We start from the raw sequence: 23,398 nt of genomic DNA on the forward strand, positions 1-23,398 counted from the left end.
GGAAAACTTTGCATGCATTCCAGCATAATTTCATATTTTATCTTTGTCATTGAAAGTCTATCATACTGAAAACCTCCACCATTAGATGCCAGTATATGACTGTAGGATAGCAACATGAAAGATATGTATCAAAAGTAGGGCTGTGAATCTTTGGGAAGGCAGCGATGTAAATTCGATTCAAGATTCATAGGTTTTCGATTCGATTCAAGAACGATTTTTTGCAAATTTAGAATGATAAAATTCGATTCGATTCTCAATTAAATTCGATTCGATTAGGTTATAACGATTCGATTCTGCATTCTTTAAGTGCATTCACAGGATTATTTAAATGTTCCTCCTAAAATCTTTAAATGCTTAGTCAAGCAGCAAATTACACAGCAGCTTTTATGGTTAGAGAACCATAGCTTAGAAAAAAAAACTTTTGTCCATTGTTAAATGCTAGTTTAATGATGCGACATGGCATACGTAGAAATGTACTGTATGTAGGCCAAGATTTAAAAAAAGAGCTGAAAGAGTATTATGTATAGGCTAACATTTTGTCACACCAGGGGTGTAGCCATAATTTCAGAAGTGACAGAAATGTCAAATACAATCATTTTATGTATGTAGCCTATGTATTTTCATAATTATTCAAATTTTTTTTTTTTTTACAAGGAATTTTCTTTTTTATTATTACTTTTAATTAGCTGTAAGAAATCAAATACACTACTGGACAATAATCAATCAATTTGTAATCAATATTTTTTTTTTCTAATGGCAATTTTAGGCTACATTTAATTAGAAATTATTTTAATTTTCTGCACAGAATAAGGTAGAAAATATACTTTATAGTTTATGTTCTGTAATAAATTATATGTCAATTAGCACTGCATCATTCATAAATTTTATTTATTATGTTTTTTATTTATTAAGCACCTGACCTGGGCTACAGAGAAGCAGCACTGGACTTTTGGACAAATTTTGCATGTCATTCGGAAATCAAGGTGCCAGAGTCTGGAGGAAGACTGGGGAGAAGGAAATGCCAAAATGCCTGAAGTCCAGTGTCAAGTACCCACAGTCAGTGATGGTCTGGGGTGCCATGTCAGCTGCTGGTGTTGGTCCACTGTGTTTTATCAAGGGCAGGGTCAATGCAGCTAGCTATCAGGAGATTTTGGAGCACTTCATGCTTCCATCTGCTGAAAAGCTTTATGGAGATGAAGATTTCATTTTTCAGCACGACCTGGCACCTGCTCACAGTGCCAAAACCACTGGTAAATGGTTTACTGACCATGGTATTACTGTGCTCAATTGGCCTGCCAACTCTCCTGACCTGAACCCCATAGAGAATCTGTGGGATATTGTGAAGAGAAAGTTGAGAGACGCAAGACCCAACACTCTGGATCAGCTAAAGGCCGCTATCGAAGCATCCTGGGCCTCCATAATACCTCAGTCCAAGATGGCGCCAGGTTGTGTGTTGGCTTGCCGTCGCTCCACATTTAGAATGTCTGTTTTTAGTTTATTTGTTTTACTTTTATGTTTTATCAATTATTTGGACTGCTCACAGTTGATCTATGATCGCCTTTCGCTGCTAAGTCTTCGTTCTACGGCCTTGAATATGTGCAGCCGTGATTTGAACTTGAAATTGTTTGCTGAACAGCCATGCATGTTCCAGCTGCCGTTTAAAGTCTGTCAGGTAACTGGATGCGCGTGCTGGAAGAGGAGACGCCGCAGGAGACGAGGCATACGGGCTGGAGTCTTGGTGAAACTTAAGAAATTGAGGATCCTGAATAGTGGAGCTAGACCAACAGTGGAGTCGCGGACTTCCTATTTGTTACATGTTCTGCCTCCCACATCAACATCATTGCGTTGGACTACACAGAGAGAGACCAGACGCGGAGGCGTGGTGCACTCAAATTTGCGCTCCGTGAGATGAGCTGGGGCAATGAAGCTAAGTGCTGTTTCTTTCCTTAATCGGCCCGTTGAGTCGACCACAGTGCTCATGGCTTTGATAAACGCACGCTCAGTTGTCAACAAAACATTCATCTTGAATGACTATTATGTAAAGTATGGTCTGGACTTTCTTTTTATCACTGAAACTTGGATAAATGACGCTGATATGAGTCCTCTTGTGGAGCTTTTACCAAGGGGATGTAGCTATTTAAGTACTTCGAGAAGTAATCGTCGAGGTGGAGGCTTGGCTGTTATTTTTAATAACATGATGAAGTGCAAGTTACTGCCTGTTGAAAGTTCAAAGAGTTTTGTGCCTTGATATATAGGCCTCCGGGTTATAATAAGAATTTTCTTGATGAATTCTGTGAGTTTTTATCTGTGGTTGTTCCATCTGCTGACAGGATTTTGATTATGGGTGATTTTAACATTCATGTTTGTTGTCCTGGTAAACCCATGACCAAGGAATTCTTGAATTTAGTTGATTCTTTTAACTTATATCAATGTGTTTCCGGACCTACACACGATCATGGCCACACACTTGACTTGGTCTTTTCTTTGGGGATAACGATAGAAAATATTTGTGTTCAAGAAATGGCCATCTCGGATCATATTCCTATTAGGTTTAATTTTACCACTACAACAAATGACTGTCATCAGCCTCCATCATTCTTGTCCAGGGTTATCTCTACTTCTACATCTAGTGTGTTCTCAACTGCTTTTACTGAATTAGCCCCTCATATTGAGCCTACAATATTGTCAGTTGTAGGAACTGATGAATTGGTGAACTCTTTTAATCATGTTTGCTCTGAAATTTTGGATAATGTTGCGCCTTTTAAAATGAGATGTCAAAAAGTAAAAAAACGGCCGTGGTTAAATGATGTAACGCGTAATTTGAGGCGGGTTTGTCGGCTTGCAGAGCGTAAGTGGCTGAAAGATAAATTGCAGATATCTTATGATATTCTTAGAGAATCTCTATCAAATTATCAAAACGCTGTTAGAGCCGCTAGATCTTCATATTTTTCTCGAATTATATCACATAATGCAAATAATCCGAAGGTACTATTTTCAACTATAGATAAAGTATTGAGTCCGTCTATCAACTATTTTCCTTCCCCGTCTAAGGATCTGTGTGATAATTTAAAAAACTATTTTATTGATAAGGTTGTTCTTATTCGGTCGAATATTGTGCCTGTAGGCAATGTTGTAGCCGATATAATTAATCCTTCTCGTTGTTTAAGTAAATTTGCATCTATTACATTAGTTGAGTTGGAAAAGATAATAATGCATTTAAAGCCGACTACATCACTTTATGACGTTCTCCCGTCGCAATTGTTTAAAGAGGTTGTAGACACTATTGGTCCTAATATACTTCTGATTATCAATAGTAGTTTATATCATGGAACTGTACCTTCAGGGTTTAAGCATGCTGTTATTGAGCCGGTATTAAAAAAAACATAACTTGGATTCACATGAGTTAAAAAATTTCAGACCTATTTCGAAATTGCCTTTTATGAATAAGATTTTAGAGAAAGTTGTCCATAATCAACTTACAGATTTCTTGATTGTAAATAACATAATGGATATTTTTCAGTCTGGATTTAGGACCAAACATAGCACAGAATCAGCACTATTGAAGGTTACAAACAATATTTTGTTAAGAATTGATTCCGGGAAAAGTGTTGCCTTAATGATGCTAGATTTAAGTGCAGCCTTTGATACTTTAGATCACGCAGTTTTAATAGACCGCCTTAGAGATTATGTAGGGATCAATGGTGTAGCCCTTAAGTGGCTTTCCTCTTATTTGCATGACAGGACATGCTCTGTTAAAATTGGAAATTATGTCTCTGCATCTGCTGCTATTTCTTGGGGGTTCCTCAGGGATCAATCCATGGTCCGACTCTGTTTTCTCTGTATATGTTACCCCTGGGGTCTATTTTTAAGCTGCATAATATTAACTATCACTTGTATGCTGATGATTTACAATTGTACCTTCCTTTGGAGTGTGATGGTTGTGCATCTTTTACTAATCTTTATAAGTGTTGACTGAGGTAAAGGTAAGGTAGCCTCTAAAAGGTAGAGGTAAAAATTTTTACAATTAAATGAGGATAAGACTGAGTTTATTATGTTTGGGAACAAGGAGTTTGGGAATGCTCCGGCTGGAAATAATACACTACTGTCCAACAATATGCAAAGTTATGTAAAGAACCTTGGAGTATTTTTCGATACGGAACTGCGCTTTGATCGTCAAGTTAATAGCGTTGTGAAATAATCTTTCTTTCATTTAATAAAATTGTCTAAATTGAAACCAATTCTTTCGTACAAGGACTTGGAGATTGTTGTGCATGCCTTTGTTTCAACCCGGCTGGATATTGTAATGCTCTTTATCTGGGCATAAGTGAATCACTGGTTACTTGTCTTCAGTGTGTCCAAGATGCTGCAGTGAGATTTTTAACAAATACCAGAAAACGGGATCACATAATACCTTTATTGATATCCCTTCACTGGCTACCTGTTAGATACAGAATACAATATAAGGTGTTGATGTTTGTTTTTAAAGCGCTACATGATCAAGCTCCTGAGTACATAAAAGACATGTTAATTCCTTATCAGTCTCAACGTCACCTTCGCTCCTCTCGGAATATGCTCCTAACCGTCCCACGGTCTCGCTTGAGGCGTAGTGGAGACCGCGCTTTTTCTGTGGCGGCTCCTGCACTTTGGAATGAGTTGCCACTATCCCTAAAAATCTCATCAGGCATGGATATTTTTAAAAAGGAATTGAAGACTTATTTATTTAATCAAGCCTTTGGCGTTTGATTAGGTCTGAGAACTGTGAGTGATTTGTTGTTCAATTTTCTTGTGTCTTGTTTTTAATGTAACTTAATGTTGGTATATATTTTAGAGTTAGTGATCAGCCTACTTATGGACAGCACTTTGGTCCATTCTAATGGTTTTGAAAGTGCTTTATAAATAAGAGTTGAGTTGAGTCAGCAGTGCCACAGGCTGATTGCCTCCATGCCACGCCGCATTGAAGCAGTCATTTCTGCAAAAGGATTCCCGACCAAGTATTGAGTGCATAACTGAACATAATTATTTGAAGGTTGACTTTTTTTGTATTAAAAACACTTTTCTTTTATTGGTCAGATGAAATATGCTAATTTTTTGATACAGGCATTTTGGGTTTTCATGAGCTGTATGCCAAAATCATCAGTATTAAAACAATAAAAGACCTGAAATATTTCAGTTGGTGTGCAATGAATCTAAAATATATGAAAGTTTAATTTATCATTACATTATGGAAAATAATGAACTTTATCACAATATGCTAATTTTTTTAGCATATTAACTCTTTACCTGACTTTTTCTTAAACCTGGAAAGATCATTGGTGACTTGCATTTGTTCATGAAGATCAATGGTGACTTGCCTTTGTTCTTGAAGATCACTGGTGACTTGAATTCTCCCATGAAGAACCCCGGTGACTTGACTCTGTCCTTGAAGATCACCCGTGACTTGTCTCTGTCCTTGAAGATCACCCGTGACTTGACTCTGTCCTTGAAGATCACCCGTGACTTGACTTGACTCTGGAAGGTCAACGGTGACTAGCCCTGACTCTGGAGGGTCAGCGGTGACTAGCCCTGACTCTGGAGGGTCAGCGGTGACTAGCCCTGACTCTGGAGGGTCAGCGGTGACTAGCCCTGACTCTGGAGGGTCAGCGGTGACTAGCCCTGACTCTGGAGGGTCAGCGGTGACTAGCCCTGACTCTGGAGGGTCAGCGGTGACTAGCCCTGACTCTGGAGGGTCAGCGGTGACTAGCCCTGACTCTGGAGGGTCAGCGGTGACTAGCCCTGACTCTGGAGGGTCAGCGGTGACTAGCCCTGACTCTGGAGGGTCAGCGGTGACTAGCCCTGACTCTGGAGGGTCAGCGGTGACTAGCCCTGACTCTGGAGGGTCATCGGTGACTAGCCCTGACTCTGGAGGGTCATCGGTGACTAGCCCTGACTCTGGAGGGTCATCGGTGACTAGCCCTGACTCTGGAGGGTCATCGGTGACTAGCCCTGACTCTGGAGGGTCATCGGTGACTAGCCCTGACTCTGGAAGGTCAACGGTGACTAGCCCTGACTCTGGAAGGTCAACGGTGACTAGCCCTGACTCTGGAAGGTCAACGGTGACTAACCCTGACTCTGGAGGGTCCACGAGCACCTGACTCGACTCTGGAGGGTCAACTGGAACCTGACTCAACTCTGGAAAGTCAACGGGCACCTACCTCGACTCTGGAAGGTCAACAGGAATCTGACTTAACTCTGGAGGGTCCACAGGCACCTGACTCGACTCTGGAGGGCCAACCGGAATCTGACTCAACTCTGGAAAGTCAACGGGCACCTGCCTCGACTCTGGAAGGTCAACAGGAATCTGACTTAACTCTGAAGGGTCCACGGGAACCTGCCTCGACTCTGGAGGGTCGACGAGAACCTGATTCGACTCTGCAGGGTCAACTGGAACCTGACTCGACTCTGGAGGGTCAACTGGAACCTGACTCGACTCTGGAGGGTCAACCGGAACCTGACTTAACTCTGGAGGGTCCACAGGCACCTGACTCGACTCTGGAGGGTCAACCGGAATCTGACTCAACTCTGGAAAGTCAACGGGCACCTGCCTCGACTCTGGAAGGTCAACAGGAATCTGACTTAACTCTGAAGGGTCCACGGGAACCTGCCTCGACTCTGGAGGGTCGACGAGAACCTGATTCGACTCTGCAGGGTCAACTGGAACCTGACTCGACTCTGGAGGGTCAACTGGAACCTGACTCGACTCTGGAGGGTCAACCGGAACCTGACTCGACTCTGGAGGGTCAACTGGAACCTGACTCGACTCTGGAGGGACAACCAGAAACTGACTCAACTCTGGAGGGTCAACGGGAACCTGACTCAACTCTGGAAGGTCAGCTGTGGCTGTCATCCTGTGCAGAGGCGCTGGGCAAGGAAACATGAACAGACATACCGCTGGATCTCAGAGATGACGGAGTCCTTCTGTCACGGCCGGGATACAAGGAACACGGTGAGAGATCCAAGTGCGGGTATGTCATTTATTCAGGGTAAATCCAAAAGAGAAAACAGTCCATGCAGGGGTCAAAACCAAAACATCAATCCAGAACATAAACTGACAAGGACACAAAGCGAGATCAAGACTTGAGACAGAAGTGAATACCAAACAAGGACTCCGTGCCACATACTAAGACAGACAGGGTATAAATACAAGGGAGATCACAACGCTAATGGGGAAGAGAGTGAGTGCAATGATTAATTACCAATGACAGCTGAGTGCAATGATTAGACAGAGGTAGTGTGGAATGTGGTACATGAAGTGACAGACACCGTGGGGAAAGAGGACATCTAGTGGTTACCCAGGGACACAAACCCAGACACTGTGACAAAAATATAATAGCTTAAACTTTACTTGAAGGTTCTTGCTCTGACTTGACTCAAAAGCTGAACTGTCCACCCCCTCTTGTTCAACAGCAGGAGCACTTGCAGTACTGTGTTATAGAGTAATAGAGTAAAGATACAAACAAAATAAACTGACTTTCAGGTTTTTTTTAAGAAGGTTAAGATTTCTTTGTTGTTGCTGTTCGATTAATATAAAGACTGTCACTTTAAGAGAATGCACTGATACAGTGTTCGTATTAGTATTGAACAAGAGTGAATGATTTGTAGAGGTTTTTTTCATCGCTGTTGTAATGTCTGGGAATCCAGAATGCGCATGAATCAACTGAAACATAAATCGCACCCTGTTTGTTTTACGTGTTATTTATAGTAAACCATATTACAGATGCTTTGTCAGATTTAAGTTGAACAGCTTCTCAGCGCCTCAGCTCTCTATACCCACTTGGTCTCAGCTCGTGACGAATCGTGTGTGGTGAACCTAGCGGATCGTTTTTTTCCATAGACAGTAAAAGAAATGGACACAGCAACCCCATTGGATTCAACGGAGACAAGTGAAGTCAATTAGAAGCACTTACTTCCTGGGGGTCGGGCGTACTGCGCAGACTCAAACTGAGCTTGAGGACATAGATGTCACGTGAGCAACCTGTAAATCTTCTAATCGCTGTGCCAAAGAAATCTGAATCACCCACCGAATCTTCCAGAGAAGGCGAGCGTGAACAGGAACAAATTTTGGTAAGTATTCTAATTAATTATCTCCCTTGACTTCATGCCTCCACGTCCCCCCGATTGCCTCATAGACAGTAAAAGATTGCCTGGGAGCTTCTCCTCCTGTCCATACGGTAATTTCTCTACTGTGCGAGAGTCGCTGGTTATGACGCAATTGTTAGCCTATTTTTTACAAAAATAACGTAAGATACAAGGTAATGGAGCCTTTTATACATTTTCGTGTTTCTTTAGAAATAATGAATGGGCAAATGGAGTCTTTAAACGCCTCAGATGTAAAGTTATTCGCTGTCAAAGTGACGCCAAAATAAATGGGAGTCAATGGAATGCTAACAGCAGGTGGGGGTCCGCTAGCCAATGGCGGCGCCCAGGGGTGCTTCAAAAAATTCTGAAACCCTGCCCCCCTGGTTTTTTCAGTGAACCGTCCCATCCTTAGTAAATATAAATGTGTCTTTTTCACTCCGCGATCGCCTGATTCGTAGATTCATAAGACCGTCAATTAATTTGCAGTTGCATACCAGCCTATTGCACATCAGCCTGATCGACTACACAGCGGCAGCAGGCAGGCCAGAATGACCATCAGGCCACCGGGAAAGGTATGCATTCACTTTGAAAACTTCATTGCATTTCAAAATGCAATGATTTCAGTTTTTTCCTTGTTTAACTGAAGAAAGTTCTGGCACATCCAACTATTAATTTCACCAATACATTGGCAGAAGGAGTCAATGGGGCTGTAGTCATTTGGAGATAAGGCTAGGTAAATCTGGATATCATCAGCATAGCTGTGATAGGCGATTTGGTTCTTTCTCATTATTTGACTTAGTGGGAGCACTATATAGCACTATAGTTAATTCAACTATATTTCACATATCACAGTTTTTCTCAGTCGCTTTGGTAAATTTCTCAATTCCTCTTTATCATTTGCAAACCAGCAAGTGCATTTCTCAAGAAAATTCAAAAAGCCTGTTAATTGCTCAAAATCCTTAGTTCTTCTCTCAAAAGCTAATATTTTTATCAATGAATATATCAGTGCCATCAGAATGACAAGTCATTTTTTATGAACAAGATAGTTGAAATGCTCAGCCATGTTATAATAGTGTACTCTGACAGTATTTCCTGATGCAAACTCTTGCAGTGTTTTGATTCCAAAAATTGCACAAGGCTGCACTTTTTCTGTCTTGAATACATAAGTCAAGTCAAGTCTGCTTTATTGTCAATTCTTCCACATGTACAGTACATACATACAGAGAATTTTCATAGTTCAAAATTATTGATTACCTCACTACTACCTTATTTGATGGAGTTCATGTGTAAGTGTAATAACTGGAGAAAATGAAGAAGCAGGAGATTCGCGTCCGCTCTGTCAAAGCTCTTCTCGTGTATAAAGCTATTGCACAAATCAATTATTTATTTTCATCCTATGATCTTGCCAAAATAAACTAACCTTTGTATACATACTTTGTCCATACAAAAGTCACTACACAGTCAGCATTTCACAACTGAAACACAAATAAAACTCTTGTTTTTCATGATATTTTGAGTCGGACTAAAATAGTAATTAGTCTTTTTAAAAATGATATGTAATGTCTAACTGAAATCATATCAGTCCATTTTCTTTTTACAGTAGAGGTTTAGATGTGACTGTGAACTGTGATGCTCTGAAGTACTATTAGAGATACAGTAGGTGGCCAACCAAATTGTGCTTCCTGCCAGCGCAAGTACCGCCGCTGCATTTACAGATTTTGACCGCTGAGTGGCGCTTTAACCACATTTCATCAAACAAGTGCATCAAAGCACATTTCACAAATAGACGTCAGTTTTGCCTCACCGATGCGTTACATTTGACGGCTGCCGTTGGGAAAATGAAAGAAAAGCACTGTAGTTAAAATATTTTATATTAACAGATGAAAGTGTAGTACTTATGGAATTATGTGTGTTTCTTAGAATGCATTCAAGCAGAATAAATGTCAAGCCTATGAGCCTGTGCTTATATTTTCTCTAAGCTACACAGTATTAAACCATATTTTACATTTGACACATTTAATACGTGTGCAATATTATTTCTATAATATGAATTATGTGTTATATTATTCTAAAGAAATTGTGGTTTACTTTGCATCGTAGCATTAAAAGTGGTAGCCTATTTTAGTGAGCTAGGCTACATGGATTAATATGCAAAATGTCAATAGTAGTGTGGATTTAGTGGATTTAGTGGGTGCTGAGCTGTTGACATTTTTAAACCTGGGACATTCTCGTACACTTACTTTCGGTTGTGTGGATGTTTTCTTAAGTCCCAAGACCTCACACATTAGTATGTTCGGCCTTGAAGCTCAGCACATGTGTATTTTTTATTGATTTATTTATTATAATTTTATTTTTATTTTTTTGTGTTACCCATTGTCAAAGTGTCCTTTAATATTGGCTTTTAAATAAAAAGTATAATACATGTCAATGAAAGTTTCTAAATGAATGCAGTAGAAGACAAAAATGTTGCTACATGAGGATACTTTTATCATTTATATTTTATTAAATAACTGAACCCAAACACATGTATCATTTATACAACATGAACATTTGACCCTCATAACAGATGTTCTGCTGCTACTCAGGCAGTCTCTGGACACAGACCTCTTTCCCTGAAATTAAGGAGAAAGAGTACAAAAAAACTGTTGTTTTAAAAAGAGTAATTCATTCAGATTGACTTAGCGGTCTAAAAATGAAATGTTTGATGAACTGAAAGATGACATTGTTCATGACACTTCAAAATCACTGACAGTACCTGAAGTATCACAAATCAGGAAAAAAATCATGAATGCATGAATGCTTTTTTTTTTTTTTTTTGATAAAATCACAAATATTGGTCTCTATCAGACACATCTACAAGTCTTTCTGGAGTCTGAAGTCAAGTCTTAAATCTTTAAGTCGAGGCTGAATGCTTCATTAATTGTTGCAAATAAATTCTAATCCTTAAAATTCCTAATTACAAGGTTTTATTTTAAAGACAAGATATGTTCCAGAGATATTACTAGGATTCTAGTTCAACTTGTCTTCCTCTACCCTTACACATAAGGACAATTCAAGATGCAAAAATACATAAATACATGTACAATTAATAATTTGAGTAGGCCTGTTCATATTCAAAACCATCTGTAACAACATGATGTGGCCATTAGATGCTATTTATTTAATTCATTATCTAATTAATCACAAATCAATCACAAGCATCAATTTTAGATGAGAATATGTCCCCCAAAATATCATTTAAAACATAATTGTGCTCGATCAATAAAGCATTAAATAGACATTTCAAAAAGTAGCTAAAATGTATTTATTTAGTTAGCTTTGCTTTTCCTTTGTCATATTTTTATTAATTTTTTAATTTATTAATTATTTATTTTTATTTTTTTGAGTATTTGTAAAGTACTTTTCTTTCATATTCACTGAAAAAGCACTTTGGGAAAACAACACATGGCTTAGTCTTTTCCATGATCATAATAATAATAATTTAGTTTCCACCAAAACATAGGTGCTTAATCTTGACCCTTGAGTCACATATAAAACCTTGATTAACTGGTTACGGTGTGCTCTCTATTTAAGACGATTGACCACCAGAAACAGGCTTTAGAACCGCTGCTCTAAGAAAACTTTTTAGTCTAGTTTAGCTGTTTTACAGAACTAAAATATGAAAAAATAACAACAGGAAAAGATCAGCTTTTCTTTTCACAGTTAGTGGCATTAAAGAAAATGTGATCTACTTTTTAGTTAACATTCAATATAATTTTTTTTTTTTTTTTTTAATTCAGAGTAAAGCATTGTGTCTGGAAATGTACTGTAATATCAATACAAATTATTTAGTTCGTATTATCTAACAACTTGGGCAAACATTTTCATAACATAATATTTTGTGTAGCCTACTTTCATCAGTAGGTGTCAGTAATGGACTGCAGGACAGTGTTAGGTATAGGGATAACTAATCATACATATGTAAAAAAAAAAAAAAAAATATATATATATATATATATATATATATATATATATATATATATAAATATATATATATATATACATTTTAAGAGGGAAACGTGCTGCTGAAAACACGTTTACATTCATGCATTTAGTGAATTTAGTATTTAAACAATTCAAGAATAAAAATTCACCAACAGAGGACAATGAGTTTTAGAACCAAGTAAGGCAGTGTTTTTGTTGTTGTTTTGTAAGAACTGCTCCTGGGACTTTACCATGAAGCTAGATTAGCTGGCTAGCCAGGTAAGTTTCAAGTTAGTTTGCACCAATCCTGGGTTTGAGGTACCACGTAAGTGGCTTGGCTTTTAGCGGCATTCATTGCCATAGTAACTTACACAGATGTGAGCAAAGTGACACTTGTCTTACACAAAGTCACCCCAGTTTATCTTGCTCCAAATTAAAGGTCACTAATGCTAAAAAAAAATAGAAGAAGTCTGGCTTCAATGATAATTACTGAGTCATTGTATGATTTATATAATTATTGTGATTCATATTATTATTATTATTATTATTATTATTATTATTATTATTATTTATCTTTTACATACAAGCAATTTTAGTTTAACCGTCATTATAAATTGTTTATTTTAAATAAATATTAATGTATACAGATCATGTTATATAAATAAGCTGTAGTATTGCACTATTTAAAAAGTAAAAAATCTGGCCTTACATGTTCGAGTCTCTATCACTTTATATTTTCAAACTAAGTTTACAAGTTTCACTTGTGACTTCACTGATAGAGCAAGATTATTTATTTTATTTGTCCTGTTTAAATTTGTCATATTCCTCAGTCTCTTAACCTTTAGCAAAACCTTTAATCTTTAGTTTTGAATCTCGCTGGGTCTCTCGGGAGAAGTAAATCAAGCTTGCTTTTTATTGCAAGGCTCGTGATTGGCTGTTCGCCAGTGATGTCACACATTCATGTGCACGCGCTCCCCAAACTCAAGATTAAAGCCTGAGTTGACAAAGAAAGTCGATGAACAGCATCATGGTACCGACAGAGCCCGATTGGAAAGGTTTGGTTTTGTCAACTCAAAACTAATCCTGTAACTCTGAATTTGTTCAGCTACCATCATGGTACAGTCCCCTGGACTCAGAGAGGTCTAAGTCTGTGCTGCTGATAGAAACAAACATGTTTCTCACCATCACACTTCTGAAAACCACATGCATCTACACAGACACATTAATCTTGCTTCCTTTTTTCCACCCAAAGCTGAAATCCACTCTAATATGAAGGTGTTCTGTTTGCATACAAACTGTAGCCAAAGCTGTAGACTACAAAGCTAATATCCACAACTATTTAACAACTTTTTAACACTTTCAGCATTTCATAACGCTCAACTCCAAGTCAGTGTTGTATTAGACCAACTACAGTTTTTATATCAAACTAAACTTTGTGAAAAATTAGGAAAATATGCATTACAAATAAATTTAAGAAGCTTGAATTAATTTAAATAATTAATTTTCTCCCTACCATAGAATACATTAGAATGCAAGATACAAATACATAAAGGCTACAATAATGTAAAAATATATATAGACTTGTTGTAGATACATTCATATGGTGATATAAGAATGTTATTAGAGCTGGCTTAAGCTCTAAAGGGTCCTTGGTCTGAAAAAGGTTGAAAGCCCTTGTTTTAGGCCAACTGATCATCCCTCAAAATCCATCAGACCCAGATACCTCTGTAGTTTCTCAGAAACTAATCCTGAATCCCAATCCCATAACCTCTACATGGTCAAATCACACAGATACAGTAGATACGTACATACAGTATCTGGAGCTCAAATGGACAGCGTCACTTCCTGTTACCAACATGACGTGTATTTGTGGGCAGAAAAGAGAACTAAACTGTGTTCTGTTTAAAGATTACACCTTCTCAAGTTCAACAGTAGATTACACATGACCACAAACCTATGTGATTGAAAACACCATACTGTACAGTACGTCAGACGCATAAGGTCATACACTGTTCCCAAACTTTCCATCTGGTTTACACAGCAATTTTAATACCCCCAAAGAACTGTGTTATTAATGATGTACAGTCTGTGGGAAATCTTGGGCTAGTGACAAGTTGTTTTTCTAATTATTAGACCAAAGTAAACAATGCTTGCCTCTTTTTTCACATGCTGTTTAGATTCACAGCCTGAGGGAAGCAGTTAAAATATGAATCAGTGATCAATCTACTTTTTATCTTTGTATGATTTATATATATTGTTTTGCTCTAGTATAGCCAATCTATAACTTCTGCCAGATGTAACCATGCCCATTCTTTGTACGCTGCCCAGATTAACCGTATGTTTACCTGTCAAGCGGAATAATTTTTTAGCATGTTAAAGCGCAAAGATCTGTCCGGTAATGAAAATCGTCTCAGGTAACAAATGTAACCTTTGTTTCCTGAGAACAGGGAACGAGACAATACGTCATCGAGGTTATGGGGAACGCCTCAGGCATGACAGGTGTCTTAAATCAAATATCAACTCACAGCAATCATGCTGACCGGCAACAGCCGTGAATCATCAGCTTGAATGATGAGCATGCGACCTGGATATATAAAAAGGGCGCCTTGAAACCATGACAATATCCTTTCGTCTGAAGGGACTGTTTGGCAGGCAGACCCCGAGGCATGGCTGGGAGACGTATTGTCTCGTTCCCTGTTCTCAGGGAACAAAGGTTACGTTTGTAACCTGAGACGTTCCCTTTCAAAGGGAACTTCGACAATACTTCATCGACGTTATGGGGAACGAAATACCCACGCCGCCATGCTAAAGGGAGTGCATGCCCAATGGCAGTGACACCTGTCAGAACCAGCATTTCAATGAACGCTAGAACCACTCACCCTCAGGTCACACTGGGCTGTCAGTGACAGCACTCCCTACGGTCATAGCCAAAGCTAAACGATACCACAGAAAACCTCCATAAACATAGTTTAGTGAAAGGTCTACCTGGGCCTGCTCAAGGGCCTGGGACCACAACTTCAACTTCTTAGAAGGGGTCCGTTCTAGGGAATGTGGCTAGGGAACCCGAGGGAACCCCAGCCAGTCACTATTCAGGGGAACGTGCCACCTGAAATCCCACCATGCAGGCCTGACCTGGTGTCACTACATAAGACACTACAGACTGGCCGCTTCCTGTCTGTCCGAAGACAGAGTCTCTGGACACTTGCCTTTAGGAAGGCATCCAACCCGAGGAACTGTGGAGCAGACAGTGAACCACTCGGCCCGGATCTCAGAGACGGGATATCCTGGAGAGTATGCCTCAGTATAGTGCTTTACAACCCTTGCCAGCGAGGGGAGTTTCTCTACTCGATCCATGGATCTACCCAGTGTTTGTGTTTCAAAACACTGAGGAGGCCTGTGAGGGCCTAAGGACTGATCTAACTGGGAGGCCTCATGAGAGGCCTACGACCGACTGACCAGACTCAGGAGACCACATACTCATATTGACCCTCAGTAAGGGGAGCATAAGATCTACCTGGTAGGGAACCAGGCTGTAGCAGGATAAAGAGGGTCCAGGAGGGAACCTGTAGCAGAGAATAAAAACTTGAGCCGAGCCAGGGCGCAAGCTCACCTTCGGTAGCTGCCTGATAAGGACTGCTAAACTGAAAGTAAGTGGCCACTAGCTTACAAAACCCAGCCTACTACCTGAAAAACCATGCTATTTAGTGAAAACGCACAATATGTGGGAGCTAAACCTCCAGGGAGGCCTTGTGAGGCCTACTAGCTGACAACCACAGTATGTGGGAGCTCAACTTCAGGGAGGCCTAGTGAGGCCTACTACCTGATGGACAGAGTGCATGGGAGTTCATTTACAGAGAGGCCTAGAGAGGCCTACTACCTGTTACCATTAAACCACCCTAAGTGGAAACTCAAAGTATGAAAAACCATGACATGAAGGAGCTTACTTTCAGGGAGGCCTGGAGAGGCCTACTACCTGAAAACCATAGCTGATAGTGAGCAAGACTGGCAGTCCAGTTGACTGTCTTTGGGGCTTTGCCTTCAGGGAGGCCTTATGAGGCCTACTACCTGATAGTTCAAAAAAGCGGGAATTCAACTTCAGGGAGGCCTGTGGGACCTGCCACCTAGTAACCATCCGGTCACAGCCTACTTGATTGAGAGGCTGTGAAACACTCAACCTACTGAAACCTTACAGAGCTCAGGGGAGCGAGTACTTAGGATACCAATGTCACAAACCAATAGGCAGCACATATATCTGAAGATCTATCTGAAGCGCCAGCGTCAGTCTAAACCTAAAGCAAAAAAGCTCTCCTTTTTTCTTTTCTTTTTTTTAGGAAGACCAACTACTCTACCCCTGGGTGGCTAATAGCCCTGAGGCTAAACAGAAATGAGAGGTGGCCCACCACGCATATAAAATGTTATGACAGGAAGGCCATCACATACTCAGCACGGAAGCCAAATCTTCTTCGAGCTTCTCCCTTATTCGTTCTAGCCACCAACTGGGGGAGGCTTCAGGGCCCTAATGTCCAATACTTTAATTGCTCCTCTAAGAATGACCCCCTAGGTCTATACAGGGAACAAGGTCTGTAGAGAAATACAAATCAGTGTTTTTTTATACACACAGAATTTAAAAAATCAAAAAGTTCACCTGCGGCGTGCGGAGTGAAGACTCGCCAGAGAGTTCTCAATGAATCTGGGGTCCACCACTTTTACATGCCTAAAAGAGGCGCTCACATCAACCAGTTGCTACGGCGGGCCATCAGAACATAGTTCTCATCATAAGGCCCATCCCCAGGGCTGGTGTAACGTAAACGCCTGGGGAGTCAAGAAGAGGAAGAGGGCTGGTAGAAAAGGCCCTCCAGGGAGATCAATCCCTACTTCCACTGAGCGTTGCTGTGCTTGTGCTGAATGAGCTCCCTTAAGTCCCTCTTCTTGCGGGAGGCTCGCCTCCTCTGCATCCTACTCCTCCAGGGAGGGGGCGCACGAGAGGCAACAATAGTCCTCTGGTCCTGTCTACGGTCCTCAGACCAAGACGGACCAGGTCCTCCCGCCTGCCTGGGCTGTGGCCTGGATCTCAGCTGTATACAGGTCTTAAATGCGGCTGAGCGCCCCCTCGCCTCCCTAAACTTTCCAACCACCGCCTCAATGAAGGTGCCAAAAAGTTTAGCAGGCGAAACTGATGAATCAAGGAGAAGGGATTTTTCTTCCTCCCCGATATCAGCCAAGTTGAGCCACAGATGCCTCTCCATGGCCACCATCGCCGCCATCGATCGGCCGATCGCAGCAGCAGTCTGTTTAGTGGCCCGGGGAGACAAATCTGTGGTCCGGCGCAACTCAGCGACCGCCTCAGGGGACAGCCCTGCCCCCTGGTCGAGATCCTGCAGCAGGTCAGCTTGGTAGGCTTGGAGCACTGCCATTGGAATGAAGGGCAGCACCAGCCTGACCTGCTGCTGTGTACGCTCTGCCATTCAAGCGAGCCGTGATTTTAAGGGTCTTGGATGGCAGAGTCTGAGCTTTTAGTGTCGACACCCACCCAGATACGAGATAGTTCACAAACGTCTCGTCAATGGGCGGCATCGACACATAACCATACTCCCCGATCCCCTCAACATCAGCGAAATTACCCCGCTGATGTCGATGAATACGGGCAGAGTACGGTTTCTTCCATGCCCTTTCGATCTCTGAATGGAGATCAGGAAGGAATGGAAGGTTCTGCTGAGCTGGTGGTCCATGTTCAGGGAGAAACCGATCGTCCAAACGACCGCGAGCGCCGCCATGGCAACTGAAGTTTGTCAGTGGCGCGCTCCATAACTTCCACCAACTCTGCGTACACGGGGCAGGATGGCTGACGAGGTTGAGGATCTAAATCATCCTCCTCAGCCATCTCTTGCCCAGCCCGAAGAGCACTCGCTGCAGTATCAGTAGGAGAATCGTCTCCGTCATCCACCTACAGCTCACTCTCGTCAACCGATGATGCGTCCGAGAGGTTAACGCCCCTCTCGAGACTGTCAGCGAGCTCCAACTGGGAGCCCCGTGAAGATCGTCGCCACTCTGCCTCAGCATGAGCGGGACCCGATCTGTGAGGACCAGATGCTGAACTCTCTTCCCTCGAGAAGAGAGCCCGACGAGAGCGGCGCGTTCTCATAGGAAAACGCTCACAATTTGCACAGGACGCTCCCTCAAGAGCATCCTGTGCGTGCTCTTCACCCAAACAGTACACACACATCTCGTGAGTGTCACCCGGCGACAAATATCTTTGGCACGGGTCAGCACATTTCACAAAATTTTTAGGACTTGCCTTAGATGTGTGTTTCATTTTCGCTGTAAGCAGACGTTTAAATCAGACAAAACAGATGAAAAGGATATTGTTATGGTTTCAAGGTGCCCTTTTTATATATCCAGGTCACATGCTCATCATTCAAGCTGATGATTCACGGCTGTCGCCGGAGAGCATGATTGCTGTGAGTTGATATTTGATTTCAGACACCTCTCATGCCTGAGGTGTTCCCCATAAAGTTGCAGACGTATTGTCGAAAGGGAATTTAAGTTTTCACTCACTCTCCTCTTGTTTCTTTTTTTGACTCATTGCTTTTGGTCTTTTTTATTTTATTCAGGTTAAAATGTCATTGATGATCAACTATTAAATTTATAATATTTCCGCTTACCGGCTTTTCATATAAATGCACTTATTTATTGACATGCATAAAGCACCTCAAAAATCTAATCCGGCTAATCTGACAGTGAGCTGTGTCTTCTTTTTTGTATGTTTACAGAGACTAGAGAACCGGAAAAAAACGGAACCAGGAAAACTTCCCACCCGATGTACTTGCTACATCATTAGAAGAATGGCATCTACGCTAACATTAGCCTGATTCTCTCTTATTCCGAGGTCACTGTAGCCACCAGGTCCAGTCTGTATCCAGATCAGAGGGTCACTGCAGTCACCCGGATCCAGTACGTATCCAGCCCGGATGGTGGATCAGCACCTAGAAAGGACCTCTACAACCCTGAAAGACAGCGGAGACCAGGACAACTAAAGCCCCAGAGACAGATCCCCTGTAAAGACCTTGTCTCAGAGGACCACCAGGACAAGACCACAGGAAACAGATGATTCTTCTGCAAAATCTGACTTTGCTGCAGCCTGGAATTGAACTGCTGGTTTCGTCTGGTCAGAGGAGAACTGGCCCCCCAACTGAGCCTGGTTTCTCCCAAGGTTTTTTTCTACATTCTGTCACCGATGGAGTTTCGGTTCCTTGCCGCTGTCACCTCTGGCTTGCTTAGTTGGGGTCACTTCATCTACAGCGATATCGTTGACTTGATTGCAAATAAATGCACAGACACTATTTAAACTGAACAGAGATGACATCACTGAATTCAATGATGAACTGCCTTTAACTGTCATTTTGCATTATTGACACACTGTTTTGCTAATGAATGTTGTTCAGTTGCTTTGACGCAATGCATTTTGTTTAAAGCGCTATATAAATAAAGGTGACTTGACTGATTTTGAGTGTACAACCCATAGATAAGGTATGTATGAATTCCACATTCAACTGCTCCAAGCACGTTGACACGTCCGCCATCTTGCAATGGTCAACTTGACGTCATTCACCAAAATAGTCAAAGAAAATAAAAAAAACGCCACAATCCTGGTTGTAAAAACTGTCAGGATTTAAATTCCCGAAGAAACAGGAAAAATTTCACAGATAGGAATGTGTTGGTTTGTTTATATTACAGGTTTTTAAATGAAAGTACATTTTAAAATGCAGTTTTAGATAATGTCTTCGTCTTGTTGTACTGTGTTAGTTTAGCAAAAACATCTTCTGACGTCCGCTGAAGACAGACTAGTTGCAGTGGGTACTTGCTCTCGAATGTTCACGGATATTCCAATATGGCGGATGGATAACATATAGCAGCCCATCTATGGTACAACCGATGTACACTCGCTGAAGCACTATTTCCCAGTATTTTTTAATATAAAATAGTTTAAAATATAACAACAAAGGGACACCTGTGACAATATTTCCACACATAAAGTTTAAGCAGGTTGCATGGTCAGCCTGTTGTATGCAAATATACAAATGTTAACGGTTTTTCAAATGTACATAAATCTTGAAACCTGAGCACCTCTGTAAGTGTGAACAGTGTGAATAATGCGAAATACAACAAAAAGTGTCTTTATCCAAAAGTGTCTTTATTGTGTGGAGGTTACATTAGCAAACACTTACATAAACAGATCGTCATCATAATTAAGTTGTCTTAAATGACAAGTCAAAAATAAAAAAGTTCTATAAACTAGTTTCTTCAAGCCATAAGATGATAATCTGCAATACTTTATCTTTCAGTGCAAAACACTATTTTTAGAAATACATTAGTAAGACAAATAACAAATAAACAACTTAAACAACATACATTCTGGACTGTTTAACCCCTTAGCTTCAGTATACTGATCAGTTAGAGACAATGCATTTGTCGGTGAGTACAATAATTGCATTCTTTTTTTCTTTTTTTTCTTCAGTTTTGCTCAGACTCCACACTTGTCCAGTGCTTCCAAAATGGTTCAGAAGTTGGAGGACGCAGGTCAACATGATTACAAGGTCCCTTGGCTTCCGACGTTCCTGCTGTCAATGATCTTGATGTTCTCCTTTACCCATGAGTCAGTGGGGTTGGCACACACGTAATGACCCTTCACAGTCATGAACCTGTGTTCAGAGAAATTCAATACCATCAGACACAAAGGAATTGCTCTGCTGGACAAATTAGTTCCAACCAGTTTAAACATATTATTAATGATTATAAATATAACAAATGCAAAGTTATTAAAAATATTAAATAGATATAAAAAAGTTAACTACTGTACTTTTTCAGAGATATATTGTTGTGACACTTACAGCACGGCTTCTTTGGGGCACTGCTGGCTTGTCATGCTGTACTCAACCACTCTTTTGATTGGCACAGGACGGGTTGAAAAGGTAAAACAGCACCTTTGTGGTCCAATACGTAAACCTAGATTAAAGAAAACACAATTTTTTTTAAATCATACAAAAATACAACTGTACATTGCACAGACTTTAAATGTTTTAAATTGCTTGTTTTTCAATATGTTAATTTATCTTTCTCCTCCATCTTACCTTCACTGAGGCTAACTGCGCACAGAAGCACCACTGCGGTGAAAATGACGAAGCGAGAAGCAGTCATTTTGGCCGGTGTGTTGTATTAGATTGGCTGGATGTACAGAAAGTCTGTTAGAGGTAAAGCACTCAGGCTGGTTGCTGTGTGGCTCATTGTCCACAGAGGCTGACTTTATAGAGACTCTTCTTTGAGGGAATATCCCTTTACGGGTGGATTTTGAGGAGGGAGATTTTGGTTTGAATTCACCCACACAGAAAGAAAGTCCGGCAGTCTCTGCTGTCATCCCACATGTGCTTCTGACCTTCACAAGTCATATTTAGGCAAAGGCTGTTTGAGGGACAGCCCTAACAGCAAAGCTTTCACTTCCTCTTTCACTACAGTGGCCAAAAAAACAAATAACAACACTGAAGTACTGAACAAAGTGTGCCATTATACTAGATGGAAATTAGATGCATTAGACTCACTTATGCCATTCCAAATACAAATGGATCATCAAAATTCAAGTTTATTTGTATAGCGCTTTTTACTATACAAATCGTTACAAAGCAACTTTACAGAAAATTATGTTTCTACAATACTTAGTAGTAGCTTATAAGTGGTGACTGTCAGTTTGTGCACGTATGACAGGATTTTTAGAAAAAATAATACAAGACGTAGTCAGCCAGACGATGAACATTATTAATATTATTATTATATGATGCAGTCACACTTGTAGCAATATTTGTTAGTTCTGTTTGTTGATTCAGGGTTAGCATCATCTAAGGTCCTCTGATGGTCAGCATCATCTGTTCTCAGGTGTTCTGGATCCAGACTGGAGCTTGTGTAAATCCTAGTTACCACGGGATGTAAATCATTAGACATCATTAGCATAGCAGCTGTAGTTTAACCCAAACTAAAGAATAAAAATGCGCATTTGATCAGATGCAACTACACTCACAATTTAAGAGATACATTATTCGAATGCTTGGCGAAAGAGATGAGTTTTTAATCTAGATTTAAACAGAGAAAGTGTGTCTGAACCCCGAACATTATCAGGAATGTTGAAAAGTGTCATGAATTTTGATGAATGTATCTGGTATTACAGAGGGGACACAGTTTTGTCAGTTTCACTAAATATTGAATGTAGAAAAACATATGAGAACATGAAAATAGTTTGGTCAAATATATAAATTCAGCTGGATGGTCAGACTGTTCATTTTTATGAGAACTACACCCTCCCAGTTAGTTTTTAAAATATAAGTAAATTATGCAATAAATAGTTCCTCTTCTTCACAACAAAAACAACAATAATAGCTTAATAAAATTATATTTTATTAAAGCTAGAATAAATACTTTAATAGAAAATGTGACTGAATGTACATATATGTAACTTGTATTAATAATTAGTAAGGGTAAAGTTTTTGGCCTGTCTCTCACTGAGTTTTCTTTTACAGCGGGATTTTAAATTAGCAAAATTGTATAAAAATCACATTTGCATATTATGCTACATATATCTCATTGTTAAACATTGCTTTTTTGGCATAAGTATGCATTTTTTTTCTATAAAATATAAATCACTGTGTTGGTGTGCCCTGATTTCTTCGATGTTTAAAAAATATTGATTAAACTTCTTTTTTTCCTCTAAGTGGAAAAGGCACGATTTCATGGAATGACCCATGCAATAGAGAATAAAAAAATAAATAAAAATTACCACATTATGATAATTTTATCACTGATATTTTGTTAAAAACAACTAAACCAATCACATAAATTATTCTGTAAATAAATTTTTTTATATACACATAGAAAATAACACAAGGATTAAAAAAACAATATGAAATGCACAGTTCAAAAATAGAAGAGTGTTGCTTTTTTTAGACGGTTGTTCTTTTGTCCAATTTATCAACATGATCGTTCACCCAGGGGCTCTCTGGATCTACACAGAACTCTCTCCCTGATTTCAATTCAATTCAATTCAATTCAATTCAATTCAATTCAAAAGCTTTATTGTCTATCCCCACAGGGGTAGAAAATTGTCTTTAGACAAAAGGCTCTAACAACAATACAAATACAACAGACAACCACACAATTTAAGATAAGCCCCTCCCCTATTTCCTATTTAAAATGTCAACAGCCATCGGGATAAAAGACTTCTTATATTTGGCCTATTTTGCCAACGGTACTTTAAATCGTCTACCAGATGGAAGTAAAT

At 40.1% G+C, this 23,398-nt stretch overlaps 1 protein-coding gene across 1 annotated transcript; it reads right to left on the reverse strand.

The window, feature by feature from the left end:
- Positions 1 to 20,252: 20,252 nt before the first annotated feature.
- LOC132124946 (monocyte chemotactic protein 1B-like) lies at positions 20,253 to 21,441 on the reverse strand. Its single transcript, XM_059536115.1, has 3 exons — positions 21,207 to 21,441; positions 20,967 to 21,081; positions 20,253 to 20,777 (listed from the first exon to the last, which is right to left on the reverse strand). Exons 1-3 carry the CDS (start codon positions 21,271 to 21,273, stop codon positions 20,666 to 20,668), a joined length of 294 nt encoding a protein of 97 aa, XP_059392098.1. The 5' UTR covers positions 21,274 to 21,441; the 3' UTR covers positions 20,253 to 20,665.
- Between the last annotated feature and the right edge of the window lie 1,957 nt (positions 21,442 to 23,398).

The sequence above is a fragment of the Carassius carassius genome, chromosome 43, assembly GCF_963082965.1.
Source record: "Carassius carassius chromosome 43, fCarCar2.1, whole genome shotgun sequence".
In the NCBI taxonomy this organism is placed as follows: Eukaryota; Metazoa; Chordata; class Actinopteri; order Cypriniformes; family Cyprinidae; genus Carassius; species Carassius carassius.